Genomic DNA, 16587 nt, shown 5'->3' with positions numbered 1-16587 from the left:
GTGGAGAGTGAAGTCCTGTTCCTTATTTCTTAGTCCAGTTGCAATTCATATGACCATTGAATTATTTGGAAGTAATCACAGTACACTCCTTATGTTTTGTGGGATAATGGCAATTGTAGTGTAATATCAAAAAAGTTTTTTCAACTATAGGCAGATCCTTATCTGATATTTATATTCATTTCAGCAATTATAGTTAGTCCTGCTATAACATTAACACACGCATTTTAAAAAATTACTGTGCTGTACAAAGTCATGCAGTGAAAATCATAGGGGCAAGGGGGAATGTGGGTTACAGACACAACACTCAATAATTTTTTCAGGGACCCAGTTTTTAAAAAGTAAAATGAGGGACTTCCCTGATGGTCCAGTGGTTAAGACTTCCTACATCCAATGCAAGGGGCGCAAGTTCAATCCCTGGTCTGGGAGCCAAAAACCTACATGCTGCATGGTGCAGCCAAAATAAAATAAAATGGTAAGAACCTAATAAAAAAAATCAGTGGCACAGTTTTACACATGTCTAGTAAATATTTCCATAAATATGGCACTTTACCTTGAAAAAGATCTGAAATTTGCTCGTGAAAGTGGGGTTAAAAATATTGCAGCTTGTGAGCTCTTGGAGGCAGTGGAAGGAGGTTATCTGAAATTGGGAGAGTTGTAGTCTCAGGCGTGCATGGTTGTGGCTCATTTCACAGGGTGAACTAAAGTAACTGGTCGATATTTCAGGTGTATGTGTGCGTTCTGCACAATCCTATCTGGCTCAGTTCAACTGGGTGCAGTTTTCTGGATTCTTCTAGTCTTTCTCATGAATAAAATCATGGATAATCAAACATGAAATGTATGTTATGCTCTCATTGTCTTGGAATATTTCAGTTGCATTGGAGCAAATGCTCATTTTCAAAACAAGCATTATAGTGAAACTGTGAAACAACACCATCTTGGCCTGTCTGAAATTTGGATTTGGCACTTATAGCTATCTATTATTTCTGCAGTAAAACCTCTGAAGATATTGACACCTCTGACTGATCAGACTGTAAACCTTGGAAAAGAAATCTGCTTGAAGTGTGAAGTATCTGAGAACATAACAGGAAAATGGACTAAAAATGGCCTACCTGTTCAGGAGACTGACCATCTAAAGATTGTTCACAAAGGAAGGTAAACAAGTTAGGGCGATCCCTGGAGGGCTGTCCCCATCCTGGCTTCTTCTACTTCCTAAGTTAGATGATTGGTAAGGCTGTTTGAAGAGTAGTCATAGGGAGAGTATCTATTTCTGGTCTTTTGCTTCCAAATAGCAAGAATCGGTGATTTCTCTGCTGTACATCATGTCTTACTCATGACCTGGTACCTGCACCTCACAGTGAGGTGCTGTATTATTTTGGAATCCATTGATTGAGTCCTTCCATATAAACATGAATTTAGAAGAATGATATTGAATTCGAGTTGAGGAACTGGTCAAATTGGATTCACTGTCCCTAACTAATAAATGTCACATGATCTTTCCACATTTTTTTTTTTTTCGCTAGTGGGGAGGTTGCTTAATATTCCAGAATCTAGCAAAGATGAAGGGCAAGTCCAAGAGTCCTTAAACTTGAATCCATGGATTCTTAGGAGGCCTATGAACTTCAGGAGCCCCCCAAAATCCTCTGAAATTGTAAGCAGATTCTCTGTGTACAAAAATACTTGTTTTTCTCCAGATTGAGGTGCCATTGTGTCCATCAGATATTCACTGGTTCGTGATGCCAATGAAGTTAAGAACTACTGTTCTTATGCCAATATTTTTTAATAACTATCAATGGAGTAAAACCTTTAAAATTATGAATTACTATATTTTATGTCTGAAACATAGAATACTGTATATCAACTATGCCTCAGTTTTGTTTTTTTTTAAGAACTATTGCTCTTAGGTTTGCATAAAAAAACCAAAGTCAAGGTTATTCTTGGTAATTTCTTGAATCCTAGAGTGGCATCAGTGAGATGTTATCTTCTATTCTTTTTTAAGCTGTGAAATTTTTTAAAGGCAGAAGAGATTCTTGCATAGTAAACAGGCTGTATTTGTAGAGATGGTTTCATATAGCCCAAAATAAATACTGAATGTGGCTCAAAAAATAGGCTAGTCAAGTATTCACATTATTATCACTCTCTCTGCAGGCTGCACTAAGCAAGTTAAGATAAAACCATGTGTCTCCTCAGTTTGGGTCTTAAACAGTCTGAATCTCTGCACAGTCTTAGAAATATGTTTTTTCATTTCCTTAGAATCCACAAATTAGTGATAGCCAATGCTCTGGTTGAGGACGAAGGTGATTATGTATTCACACCAGATGCCTATTCTGTTACTTTGCCTGCCAAAGTTCATGTTATTGGTGAGTAGATAAAAGAAATCATTTCAGAGTTGTATTCTTGTTTTTCTGGGTTTGCTTACCTTGGAATTATATTCAAAATGTGACATTTAAAGAAAAATACATGAATTGGTATTAACCGCTAGGTACAATGTTAATAGTTGATTCTTAAGAGAACTTAACAATGAAATAGTTTTGCAAGGTACTGGTACCGACTGCTTTGACTCCTCTTATATCCTTTTTGACCAAATAAAATATTGGTTATTACCAGTGTTTAACACTAGACAAGACCTAACCCGTATAATCACGTGGAAATAAATGTCTGATGACAAAGGCCATGTTTCGTATTCTAGATCCACCTAAGATCAACCTGGATGGTCTTGGTGCTGACAATACAGTGACGGTAATTGCAGGAAATAAGCTTCGTCTAGAGATTCCCATCAGTGGGGAACCACCTCCTAAAGCCATCTGGAGCCGAGCAGACAAGGTTTGTTCTACACACACACACCCCCTACTCCCTTCCTTCCATAAGTCAGATGAAAGAAGGCAGCAAATAAATGTGTGGCAAAGTTATAATTACTTTAGCAAATAAAGATCATTGATTTTTAGGCAAATATACTAATTGTTCATTTGCTTTTCATATTTCCGACTACCTACTATGTGAACATAAGCAAATGAGTGTTATTATGTGCTGTGAATGAGATTCTATCTTTCCTTCTAATGGGTATCAGAGAATGGAGTGGAAGAGATATAGATAATGAATTATTAAATAAATAAAGTCCCTTTGGATAGTAATGAGTGTTATGAAGATTAAAAAAAAAAAACCAAGGTAATATGATTAGTAAGTGACTGCATGGATCATCTACAGCCTCTATGAATGACAACAGGGAACCATTATGTGAATATAAGAGCATAGAAATGTCTAGGTGATGTCAATGCAAGAGCAAAGAACAAGAGAAAATGCGCTTGACCTTCTGGAGGAATAAAAAGAAAGCCAGTATGGCCAGGACAGAGTGAGTAAGGAGAATAATCAATAAGATTGGAGTGGTCAAGTGGAGCCAGCTCAAGTGTGATTCTGTAGCTTCCTATATTAAATGCTTTAGGGGCAGTGAAACTATTCCATATAATACTATAATTATGGATACCTGTCATTGTAACATTGACATCATGACATTATGATCCATATGACATTATGACCCACATAACCCATATGGCATTGTAGGTTTTTCAAAACCCATAAAATGTACAACTGGAAGAGTCTATGTAAACAATAGATTTTCAGTTATAACCTTGTATCAGTGTAGGTTCATTCTTTGTAACAAATGTACCTACTCTGGTGGGGGTGTCAATAGTGGGAAAGTTTGTGTATGTGTGGAAACAGGGATTATATGAGAACTCGTTGTATGTTTCCATTCAATTTTGCAGGGAACTCAAAGCTGCTCTACAAAAGCAATTTGTTTTTTAAGGAAGTTGGAGACTATTTCCTCCTTTTCTGTTTTTTGGAGAGAAAAAAAAGAGCTTTGTTAAGCTATGGGACAACTTCAAGAAGTTAAATCTATGTGTAATTGGAGTCCCGAAAGAGTAGGACATAAAAATATATAAAGAATTAATGGCCCCAAATTTTTCAAATTGATAAAAACTATAAAATCTCAGATCCAAGAAGTTCAATAAAATCCAAGCACAAGGAACATTAAGAAATTTACACCATCATAATCAAATTGCTCAAAACCTGTGGTTAAGAAAACAATCTTAAAAGGAGACAGAGAAAAAGGTCACATTAAATCTATAGGAACAAAGACTAGGATGACAGCTAATCTCTCTGGAAGCAAAGCAAGTGAGAAGACAGTGGATCAACATTTAAAGGGGGGAAAAAACAGTCACCTAGAATTCTATACTCAGTAGAAATAATTTTCAGAAACAAAGGCAAAGTAAAGTTATTTTCAGATATACAAAAGCTGAAAGAAGTAATCTCCAGCAGACTTGCAGTATAAGAAATGCTTCAAGAAGTCCTTAAGTCAAAATGAAGTGACAATGGGCTTCCCTGGTGGCCCAGTGGTAAAGAGTCTGCCCGCCATTGCAGGGGACATGGGTTCCATCCCTGATCTGGGAAGATCCCACATGCCACAGCGCTACTAAGCCCATCCGCCACAACTACTGAAGCCCAGGCCCTAGAACCCATGTTCCGAGACAGGAGAAGCCACTGCAATGAGAAGTCCACACAATGCAACTAAAGGGTAGCCTCCATCACCACAAACAGAAAAAGCTCCAGCAGCAAGGAAGATGAAGCGGAGCTAAAAATAAATTAATATTACGTTAAAAAAGGAAGTGATACCAAGATGAAAGCATTTTCTCAAAGGAACTAAGAGCGCCAGAAATGGTACCTACATGGATAAACATTTAAGAATTTTTCTTACTATTTAAATCTTAAAAGATAATTGGTTGGCTTAAACAAAAATAATAATTATGCACTGTGGAGCTTTACACATTAGTGTAAGTAAAGTTTATGACAATGAAAACATAAGACCAGGAGGGGAGAAACAGAAGTAAGGATTAGAAGGAGTGAAATGGATGTATGCTGTTGTAAGTTTCTTTTGCTAAACATGTAATAATACCACATAAAGGTAGACTATACTATAAACCCTAAAGGAAACACTAAAATAATAAAACAAACAGTTATAGCTAATAGGCCAACACAGAACATAAGATGGAATCATGGAAACATATTTAATGAATCTGAAAGAAGGCAAAAAAAAAAAAAAAAAGAGGCAGAAAGAACAAATGGGACAAATGAAAAACAGCTACCAAGATGATAGAATCACAAAGAAAAATGGTTAAGTTGGAGATTTTAATACTTTTTTCTCCGTAGTTGATAGAACCAGACAGGCAATCAGTGAAGATACACAAGGTTTAAGAAATGCTGTCCATCATCTTGATGTAGTTGATATTTATATAACACTCCATTAAACAAAGCAGAATGGGCATTATTCTAAAATGCACAGGAAAATTTACCAAAATAGACCATAAATAAGTCTCAATAAATGTAAAAGGACTCAGGTCATGTAAGGTATATCCTTTGACCACAATGGAATTAATTAGAAAACAATAACAGAAAGATTTGTAAAATTTCTAAATATTTAGAAGCTAAGTAGCTTCCGTTTTTTTTTTTTAAAGAAAAAAACATAACTCATGGATCAAAGAAGAAATTACAAGGAAAATCAGACAATGTTTATGTGGTCAGTTGCTTCTAACTGTTTACCAGGCTCCTCTGTCCATGGAGTTTTCCAGGCAAGAATACTGGAGCAGGTTGCCATTTCTTATTCCAGAAAATATTTATGAACATACTATATATCAGAATTTGTGAAATATGACTAAATCAGTACTGAACATCCCTATATCTATTAAAGAAATGGAATTTGTAGTTTAAAATGTTTCACAAAGAAAATTCCACACGTAGATGGCTTTATTGGATAGTTCCACCAAATGTTTAATAAAGAAGTAATATAAATTTAATATAGACTTCTAGAAAAAAATTGAAGAAAAGAAGATAGGAATATTTCTCAACACATTCTTGAAGGCTAATATTATCCTTACAGAAAAACCAGAAAAAGACATTACAGAAAGAGAAAACTACAAGTCAGTATCACTCCTGAACATAGAACAAAAAAGTTCTAAACAGAATCTAGCAAATCAAATCCAAAAGCACATAAAAGGAACAATGTGTTATATCCACAGGTGGCTTATCCCAGGAATGCAAAGGTGGGTTTAGCATTTAAAAATAAATATAATTCACCATATTAACAAACCAGAGAAAGAATGTGATCTCATCTCAATAGACACAGAAAAACATTTGACAAAATTGAACACTCATTTCTAGTAAAAAAGAAAACCAGAACATGAAAAGAACTTCCTCAACATGATGAAAGACATCCTTGAAAATCCTACAACAGTCCTATCATCCTACGTAATGGTGAAAGATTGAATGCTTTTCCTCTAAGATCAGAAAAAAGAGGAAGATGTTCACTCTTACCACTTCTATTCAACATTGCACTGAAGGTTATAGCAGGGCAATCAAACAAGAAAAAGAAGTAAAAGACATACATTTTGGAAAGGAACAAGTAGAACTGTCTTTATTTACAGTTGGCATAATCATTGATGTATTGGTTTGGCCAAAAATTTCATTCAGGATTTTCCATTAAAATCCAATATAAGCCACACACACAAAAAAAAAACCCTGCTAGTACAAATAGTCAAGGTAGCCCTATTTATAATATTCAAAAGCTGAGAAAAATGCAGATTCTATTAATGAGTGAATGGATAAACAAAATTCATACAAGGGAATAATACTCAGCAATAAAAAGGAATAGATTTGTGATACAGTGCAATAACTTGGATGAGTCTCAAAATAATTATGCTCAGTGAAAGAAACTGTACCATTTTAAGAAACCATTAAAAAAAAAAAAAACTGACAATACCAAATAATGGCAAGGATATGGAACAGTGAAAGTCTCATACATTGCTGGTTGGAATGCAAAATGGTCCATCCAGTTTGGAAAAGAGTTTGATATTTTTTAATATAAAGTTAAACATATACTTCCATACAACTACAAAGCTATCCCTAGGTATTTTCTCCAAAGAAATGAAACACATGTCCACGTAAAAACCTGTTCAGGAATGTTTATAGCAAATTTACTTATAATTGTCAAAACCTGGAGACAACTCAAAAGTTCAATTGTATAAGGATACAGTTTGTACATACATAAAACAACTGCACATGGAATATGCAATGGAAAACTGCACAGTAATTAAAAGAAATGTGCTCATAATATATGCAGCAAGATGAATCAATCTAAAAAGTTTCACTTGAAGTATTTGACTCCATTTATTTGACATTCTGGAAAAGAGGAAACTAAAGTGGCAAATAACAGACCAGTGATTGCAGAGACCAGGGTTTAGTGGGCTGAATGCCAAGGAGTGTGGGGACACTATGGGAAGTGATGGAAATAGTCTGTATCTTGATTATGGTACTGGTTACAGAATCACAGAAATTTGTCAAAATTCATGCACTATATATCTAAAAGCTATGAATTTTACTCTATGTAAATTATAGCACAATGAACAAAATAAAATACGGAAATATGAAGTGGATAAGATAACACTGCCCTAAGTAAATCATTTTTCTTTTCACATTAAAAAAAAGAGCAGAACATCTTTTACAATCTTAAAGTAAGGATTTGGCTAAAATGAGGATATTTTGTTTTATCATAAAATAAGAATCATGAAAGCCACTTCAAATATTCTTACTGTTGTCACAATCTTATGTTATTGAAGATTTGTAAGTCCTAATCCAGACCCTAAAGAGTAGAGGTGACAATAGTTAGTGGCAAATTACCCAGGTTCTAAACTGCCTGGACCTTCTCTGTTTTTCCTCTTTGTGTATTGGCTGCCCATTGTTGCATGGAAGATATGACCTGGGAATCAAAAAAATGTAATGTTGCTTTAAATTTCTGGTGTGAGAAAGAAGGAAGGGGAGAAATGAAGGAAAATAAGAAGGGGAAAGGGGGAAGAAGAAGAAAAGAAAGAAAATATAATAGAAGTCTCAGCTTCCCTCTGTCTTTACTTTAGGAATTAGATGTTCATTCTTTCATGTCCCACTGGAAGGGAAAAATCAAATTGGGAAATTGCCACTGTGTCCTTCTTCAACCCATTTCAGTATTTAAAAATTTCAAAACATTTAAAGAAGTGAACAAATCATTATTTAGTTTCTGATATGAGCTTAAATACTTCTAGTTTAATGTACAAAAAAACTCTTCTCCTAGAATGACTGTTTTGTGCTTATATTTTTGGTCCTCCAACTTCCTCTTTTTAAGGAGTTAACTGATAGTGAACTTGGGAGTCAAACCCCAGTTCATAATTTTCTTGGCATAATTATGGCAGCCTTGGGCCATAATTTTCTGATGTGTGAAATGGGATGACAATACATTTGTCCTTAGAGCTGGTTGAGGATAAAACTAGGAACTTGCATTTCAGGCATTAGCACCATTTCCAGCTTAAGTACCCAGGCACTGGAGGTGTCCTTATTGTTTGCACAGGTCATACCACATTGCGTTTCCTTTCTCCCTAGGCTATTATGGAGGGCAGCGGCCGGATAAGAGCTGAAAATTACCCTGACAGCACCACTCTTGTTATTGACATAGCAGAAAAAGATGATTCTGGTGTTTACCACATAAATCTGAAAAATGAAGCCGGGGAAGCACATGCAAGCATCAACATTAAAGTTGTGGGTAAGTCCTCAAGTCAACAAACTTCTAGAATCAAGCTGATGTGCTTAGATCCTAGGTAGACTCTCCAAGCTTTTGGTTGTCTCAGCTTTTCTGGGTAGCCGACAGAGAAACTCGCACTATAGCTATACTTTGTAAACCACTGCCTTTCTTTCTCTGTCTTTGCCACTTCTTTATATGTCTTTCTTTTTCTTTTCTTTCTCCTCTTTTCTTCCTTTTCCTTCCCTTTTTATTTCCCCTTTCTCATCTCTTTTCTTGCCTAGAGGACTAGTTGCAAGAAGGAATAGCTAAAGTTAGACTTTGGGGTTGCTGACCAAGTTCTCTCGGTCACACTCCCTTCAGTGTCTTCCACAGTCGCGGACGCACAATTGTTGAATAATTTGCGGCATCACATTCATTGTAGAGTGCCGAGGCAGTGCAAGCGCAGGTTGGCGAAGAATTTCCAGAAACAGCTTTTCAGAAGGGAGTGAGTTTATTAAGAACAAAGAGCAGAGATTATGGGGGCACTGCAAGTGCAACGGGCTAATCTCCTGCCGGACCAGGGAGACTCAATGCTTTTTTGGGTTAGTAGCCAATTTTTATAGCCTCAAGACAAAGCAAATTCCTGCTGGACGGTTGGCATTAGGTGATTGGTTAGGGCGCCATAGGGTGACTACCAGGGTGGGCACTTTAGCTTCTTTTGGGATCAGGAAATCTGCTGACAGTTAACCATCAGGGTGGCGTTTGGCGATGGTTACAAAGGGGCTCAGTCAGTTCCAGCGGTGACCTTGGTTCTGGGCTCCACTTCTGTGGCCTTGGTGCAAGGCCTAGCACCTGTGGCCTTGGGGCAGGACTCCACATAGAGGAATAAGACCTGCCTTGGTTCTTAGATGACTTCCTAAATACTTTTTTCCAGACCCCAAAACCAAGTGAAATGAGTCTAGCAGATTCCTGATAGACCAAGATCTCATGATTTCTTCATTCCATTTTAGTTTTCCCTCAAGAAACATATTTCAAATTGACCCAAAGCTAAGGTCACTTTGTTACATATTGAACTATAGAAGACATGGTAACTTGACATTTTAAAAAAATTTATTTGTTTGGCTGCGTCGGGTCTTTGCTGCGGCATGCCAGATCTTCGTTGCATCTTGCACGGCCTTTCATTGTGGTTGGATGGACTCTAGTTATGATCTTTCATTGTGGTTGGATGGACTCTAGTTACGGTCTTTCGTTGGGGTGGGATAGACTCTCGTTGTGATGTGTGGACTCAGTAGTTGCGGCACACAGGCTTGGTTTCTCCTAGGACTGCGGGATCTTGGTTCTCTGAGCAGGTGTTGAACCTGTATCTCCTGCATTGCTAAGTGGATGCTTAAGCCCTAGACCACCTGGGAAGTCCCTAACTTGCCATTTTTGACTTGGATTTCTACCAGTCAACATCTTGAATCTTCCAATTGATGTAAAATGTACAATACTTAGTCCTTGATTTAGTTCTGCTGGAAGTTCACTTTGTAGTTAAGAAACAAAATCCCAACCAATATTTAGGCAGTAATTTAATTTCTTAGTCGCCATTTTCAAGACAAACAACAAGAGTCTTGGATTTCCTGCGGTCCTATAACGTGACACTAGCTTAAAGGATTTGGAGGCATCATTTGTGTTTGTATTGGGCTCACCTTCCCTGGTTCCATAGGGAATAGGACCTTATGCCTAAACTAGTTAGGCAGTGCATTTCAGTAAACATGGAAAAATAATCAGAAATAGCATTGCTTCTGTGATTATTACCCTAAAACATATTTTCCAAAGAATATTTTTCTTTGTGCTTTTGGTCGATTTTATTTTATTTCATTCTATTTGTTTGTATGTTGCAGATATCCCTGATCCTCCAGTGGCACCAAATGTGACCGATGTGGGAGATGATTGGTGCATCATGACCTGGGAGCCTCCTCTCTATGATGGAGGGTCCCCAATCTTAGGTAACTGCGTGTTGGTTCATCTGTGGGATGGCCAATGGAGTTGATGTGCTCTTTATGCACATTAGCACAAAACACACTTTAAAATACTGAATTTATTTATTTATTTTTAATTTAAAAAAATAAATTGAAAGGTAAAAAAATATATATTTTTTTTTAAATATTTATTTATTTACTTGGCTGCTTTGGGTCTTAGTTTCAGCATGTGGGATCTAGTTCCTTGACCAGGTATCGAATCCAGGTCCCCTACACTGGGAGCTTGGAGTCTTATCCACTACACCACCTCGGAAGTCCCTTTTTTTTTTTTTTTTTTAAATAAAAAATAAAATAAAATACTGAATTTAGAAGAAAATCTTTAAATATCCATGCAAATTAAAATATATTGGGGGATGTCCTTTAAGTACTTGAGATTTAAATAGCTCTGATGAATATCATCTGACTTCCTGTCCTCTTTTCTGACATTTCTATTCAATATCTAATTTTGAAATAACCATAAGTCTAATTTTGTTCTGGTCAGTAAATGCCCAGTTCCAGAGAATTATGTCTATGAAGCAGTTTCATTTAGGGTTAAATACTTAGAAGAATTACTTCCCCCATGGAACAAGAACATTTTTCTACTTGCTAATAATGAAACTTACAAAACTGGTTATTTCCCCCTTCTTACTTACATTGCTGGGACTCAAAGTCACTGTACAAATCTCTTTGGCCTACGTATCTGTGTTCTACTTTTCCCTCTTCTCTTCCTAGCACCCCTGTAACTTTTTTCTAGTGTTTTTATTTTTGTCTATATCCCATGATGTCAATATTTGTATTCCTTATAATCTCTCTCAAACAACTGATGGAATAAGATGAGTTGAAAATGAGTGTATGAGTTTTTCACTTAGAGTACTGAGAATTTTTGAGAATTCTAATATTTGACAAAGTTTACTTTTGGAGGCCAAGGAAAAACCTGTTTCCATTTTGTGTCCCCTTCAGGGTATTTCATCGAGAGGAAAAAGAAACAAAGCTCCAGATGGATGAGGCTGAATTTCGATCTCTGCAAAGAAACAACCTTTGAGCCCAAGAAGATGATTGAAGGTGTGGCCTACGAGGTCCGCATCTTTGCCGTCAATGCTGTTGGCATCTCTAAGCCCAGTATGCCCTCCAAGCCTTTTGTTCCATTGGGTGAGTCAAGAGAGATGTGTCTTTGTCATGAAAATCATTGCCCCAGGTTGTGACTGCTATCTTCTGACTTCTAACTGAACCAGACCTAGAAGCTTCTTGGAGTGGTCCCAGAGCCAGAAACTAGAAATTGTTAGGGACAATTGTCTAAGAAATTACAAACAGTGTGATAGAGTTGAATGCCTTCATAATGTAGGCCTGGAATTTGTTACTGGAATTCCAAAGACAGCTGTGGGTGGCTCTGTTGCCCCTCCTCACTGGAAACATAGCCTGTTGACACATGACTACCCTCGTTTGACCTTTTGAAAGTATAAGCCAGCACCTTAGTATAGACACTATAACTAAAACAAATTGAGATATATTCAACCTAGCACACTTGAAAGCTAGTCTCTTTGCTTTACAATCACACTATAAATGTTATCTATGAACCAAAAAAGTCAATTCAGTAAAGGCAAAGAAAGAGATAAGATGTCTCTGCCACTTTATGGAAGACAAGTGTAATTTTCAATAGAAGGAAGAGCTTGCACTTGAAAATTAAAAAGTTATGGGAAATCTACACTAGATCATTAGATCTCAAACTTTGACTTTTTTCAAATGCCTTGGGCCTCCCAGAATCCCACACCAACCTCCCAAGTGGAGGGCAAGTGTGGCAGCATTTCTGAAATATTTTTCATGCCTGGCAGATCTGGCCATATATACAGCATAAACTCAAGAAGTTTTCACTGAGTTTTATGAAGATGTGGGGGCTTCTGTGTGCGTTTTTATTTGTATCCTAGTCCATTTTACCACAGTTCTTGTGCCATCATTCTGTAGTTAATAGTTTCGGCTTTTTCTGCCTTTCTTTTCTCTAAAGCTGTAACCAGCCCTCCTACTCTCCTGACCGTTGACTCGGTGACGGACACCACGGTCACCATGAAGTGGCGGCCCCCAGACCAGATTGGCGCAGCAGGTTTAGATGGCTATGTGCTAGAGTATTGCTTTGAAGGAAGTAAGTACAACTCATAATTCAAACGAATACCGTCGTCAATAGGTGAGATATGCCCCTCTTTCTTTTGTTTCTTTCTTGGGAATTCTTCTCCTGCCTACTGAAAATGACAAGCCAAAGGTCATCCTTCTGTGATGGATAAGAATTCAGCCCTTCATTGGTATTAATCATTTGAGATCTCCAAAATATCCAGATGGGCTCTCAGATCTGACCACGCGATAGATCTAGAACATAGGAGGAGGGATTCTAACCAAACTTCAGGGATCCCTTCTTCTTGAATTGGTGGAATTAAAATGTGCCAAAGCAAAATAAAAATCTAGTTAGGATAAAGTAAATTGGAAATGCTAAACTCTATTTTGAGCAGAGGTCAGTTATCAGCAGAGCTACTTATTTCTAGGTAAGGAGAGATTATATATTTGACTATTTGGTGATCAATTCCTGCCTTCTTCCAGGAAAAAAAAAAGAATAATCAAGAACAACTTTCAGTGTTTTAAAGAATCAGTAAAGAATCTTACACCAAAGGGTGTAAGAAATAGATTTGACAAGTGGCAGTAATTTGTCTCAGGACATGAGTGTATAAAATTTTAATGGTTTAATGGCTTATATTTAGGAGGTGAAGAGAAACTGGCAAGAAAAAAACCTCTTGCTGATAGCAATAATAAAAAATAGAAAATGACACAAGAAAATATGGGCCAGAGTATATCTAAAACCAAAAAAAAGTGCAGTTCACTAAAAGCCTCTTGTATTTTTTGATTTCATGACAAGTATGTCATGATTTGGAGATGGGTGAATAAAACTGCCCTAGCTCTAAACTCAGGCTCCACTGTAGATGAGGGTAGGTAAACAGTCCACCAGGGAAGCTTGTTCAAATCCCGACAAATGAGAGGCCAAGATAGCCTCTTAAGAAAATTCTTTGGACCCACAACTTTAACATGACTCTTACATGAATGAAAGAGAGACTCCAGAGCACATCTGAGAAAACAGGAGTGTCAACAGAAGGAAAACGTCTATGAAGAAGAAACTTCTTTGAAGAGCAGACTGCTGAAAAAGAAGCCCCAGGCCTCTGGATGGGAGCACCTGTGGAAATAACCTGAGTTGGTCGGGAGGGTAGAAGAGAAAGGGGAAGTAGAGAATCTTGGTAACACTCCATTCCATTCACATGCACTCACTTACAGAGCACTGTGCTTGATTTTTCCAGGGCTTAGAAATCCACTAACCAAAACAACAATGGGGGGAATTAGAAAACAGTTCCCAGAGTTATCCCAGTGTGGGAGGGGGCATTGTCACTCAGGCAACAAATAAAATCTTGAGCACTTCAGAGTATGGTTTATTCCCATTCCATTCCCCTCCACTTGTTTGGAACACCCCCCAAGCCCTCCTCTCTGCTATTTATACTGCCCTGCTGGCAGACTTTCCCAGTCTTCTATGTGATGGGGCTGCTGAATGTGAACCTTTTGTGTATGTATGAAACAGAGCAAATTCTTTACTCTTTTCTTTCTGATAGGTTTAAAAAGTAAGAAGATACAGCAAAATGATAGATGGCTGTCATTTTGATGTTACCCACCTTAGATAAAATACAACGAAGTGTATTTTACATAATTTTGTGTGTGGTCTGTGTAGATATATATGTATACCCCTATACATATATATATGTACACAGTCATTATTATGTATATATTTTGCCACATAACGTGTTGGAATTAGCTTTCTATGGAAGTTCTTTCATAACGTGTATATCTTTCTTCTTGCAGTCTTTTCTTACTTCCTTTCTGTGGCTGCCCTATTCTCCATTCTCTTTTAATGGCTGTTGTCCTCCAGACTAATTTCTGTAGTGTTTGATGCTTAGATACGTCAGGTTTTATTCTGTAAGAGAACTCTTTCTTTTATAAGATCGTGTGTTGGTTTGGACTCTGTCTTTCTCTTGGTTTTTATTTTATTTTCTAATGCCTGCACCATTTTACTCTTCATTTTCTTCCTTCACCCTGGTTCTTCCTTTTCTTCCTGAAAACTTTTCCTCATGTATCAAATAACTTGCACACTCCTTTCCCAACCCCTGGACACCAATTTCTTTCTCTGTTTCCCTCAAGTCGTTCCAACGTGAAAAGATGTTTTTGTTTCTCTCTGATCTTGCGTTGTCCTGTTTCCTCTTGAAATTTTCTTCTCTCCTAGTTCTTCACTCATTCGTGCATGTTTTCTCAGTCTCCTGCTTCACATTCTCATCCCAGTTGTCTCTTCATTATGAAATATCAACATGGTAGCTCCCAAACTGACCATTGACTTCAAGGTATTTCTCTTTTTCAAAGTCCTGAGTAATTTGTATCATTCACATGCCCTCCTAGCCACCAGGATATTCTGGCTTGCTGCTCCTTCTCTGATACTCCTAGAAGGGTTGAAATAAGAGAAAGAAGAATCCCCATCCCGCTGCTCCCTTCCTAATAACCTAGATGGTCATCATTCCGAACCACTGGGGGAGCACCCATAACGACTCTGTGAGCCAGGAGCATCCTCCACCCGTGTGGAATGCAGGAACCCAGGACAGCTTAATTTGTTTGCTAGACCAAGAACTTGTTGTCATGACAACCAGGGCCTGCCTCCTGGGCTGCTGGGGCAGTTTTTATTTTCATGGAGAACACTTCCAGTTCCTGGTAAGACAAGGCTGCCCTTATCTCAAGTGCCCTCACTCCTGGACTCTGATGTGTGAGCCCCACAGAGGGAGGACTATGTTCCCTGAGGACCCACCGGACCCTCCCCGGCTGAGGTGGCAGGGACAAGAGCAAGGGGAGACTGTTCCACTGCGGACGGCCCCCCTATGGAGTCTAGGCCTGTTCCGCTTTTGTCTTCAGGGTCTTGCTTTGTTCTTCTCTACTTCTTGCTCCCAGAGTTGGAGGTGTCGCAGCCTCCTTTCTCCTCGTCTTCTCTGTGGCAGGTGCCTCAGGATAAAAAACCACAGTCTGGACAGAGCAGGCTGTGCCTCTCCTGAGGACTCCCCCCTTCTCTAACGTGTCTGGTCTCTTCCGTCACTGTTCTGAAGACAAATATCTTTGCATACTTTGCACACTTTACTAACAGAGAATGCTGACTACTGATAACGATATTCTTCTGGTGTGAAAGTGGGTGTCTTTAATTAATTTTAATGACGGATTCTCAAAGGTACATCAGCAAAACAGTCTGATGAAAATGGGGAGGCTGCATTTGATCTACCAGGTAAAGTATGCTCTGAAAGCTCTCCAAGTTTCTTACTGTATGATAAAGTTTCTGGGAATGTTCCAAGACCAAGCATGAAGTACACCCACACACAAAAAGCCCTTAGAGATGGAGGGGGAGGCTGGGCCGTGAGTTAATAATGTGGGAACCGAGCCTTCTTCTTTCTTGTTTTCCCCCCATGGGCATAATAATGCATATAAACTTTTAGAACTTGAAATGTTTGTAAAACCTGGATGCTGGGTTTAAATTTTCTTGATGTTATAGACAAAGCTACCAAAAGCATTTTAAAAAATCAGAACTTTTGACTGAAGTGAAAGATTATGCCAGTTCTTTATGAGGTCTTGGCTCTTGAGATGTGTTTCCTCTTTACTGTGAATAAGCTTCTTTTCTTCATAACTGGGGGCATAATCCAACTTCCCATGGGCTTCCCTGGTGACAGACGGTAAAGAATCCACCTGCAATGCAGGACACCTGGGTTTGATCTCTGGGTTGGGAGGATCCCCTGGAGAAGAGAATGGCTAACCCACTCCAGTGTTCTTGCCTGGAGAATTCTGTGGACAGAGGAGCCTGGCAGGCTACAGTCCATGGGGTGGCAAAGAGTCAGACACAACTGAGAGACTTTCACTTCACTTCACTTCACTTCCGACTTCCCATGGCCATACTATTGTCTTATAGTAATA

The 16587-nt window shown here is 38.1% G+C and overlaps 1 protein-coding gene across 22 annotated transcripts in view; it reads left to right on the top strand.

The window, feature by feature from the left end:
- The window catches only part of MYBPC1 (myosin binding protein C1), a 94587-nt gene that overhangs the window by 55088 nt on the left and 22912 nt on the right, over window positions 1-16587 (top strand). For all 22 annotated transcript variants that reach the window (XM_043880861.1, XM_043880860.1, XM_043880857.1 and 19 more), the window contains 7 exons: window positions 990-1152; window positions 2251-2357; window positions 2687-2820; window positions 8455-8614; window positions 10456-10560; window positions 11533-11721; window positions 12572-12706. In XM_043880861.1, the coding sequence (XP_043736796.1) occupies window positions 990-1152; window positions 2251-2357; window positions 2687-2820; window positions 8455-8614; window positions 10456-10560; window positions 11533-11721; window positions 12572-12706 (993 nt within the window). The remainder of the gene's footprint in view (window positions 1-989; window positions 1153-2250; window positions 2358-2686; window positions 2821-8454; window positions 8615-10455; window positions 10561-11532; window positions 11722-12571; window positions 12707-16587) is intronic.

This window comes from Cervus elaphus, chromosome 22, assembly GCF_910594005.1.
Source record: "Cervus elaphus chromosome 22, mCerEla1.1, whole genome shotgun sequence".
NCBI lineage: Eukaryota > Metazoa > Chordata > Mammalia > Artiodactyla > Cervidae > Cervus > Cervus elaphus.
This window is presented reverse-complemented; position numbering and strand designations above follow the sequence as displayed.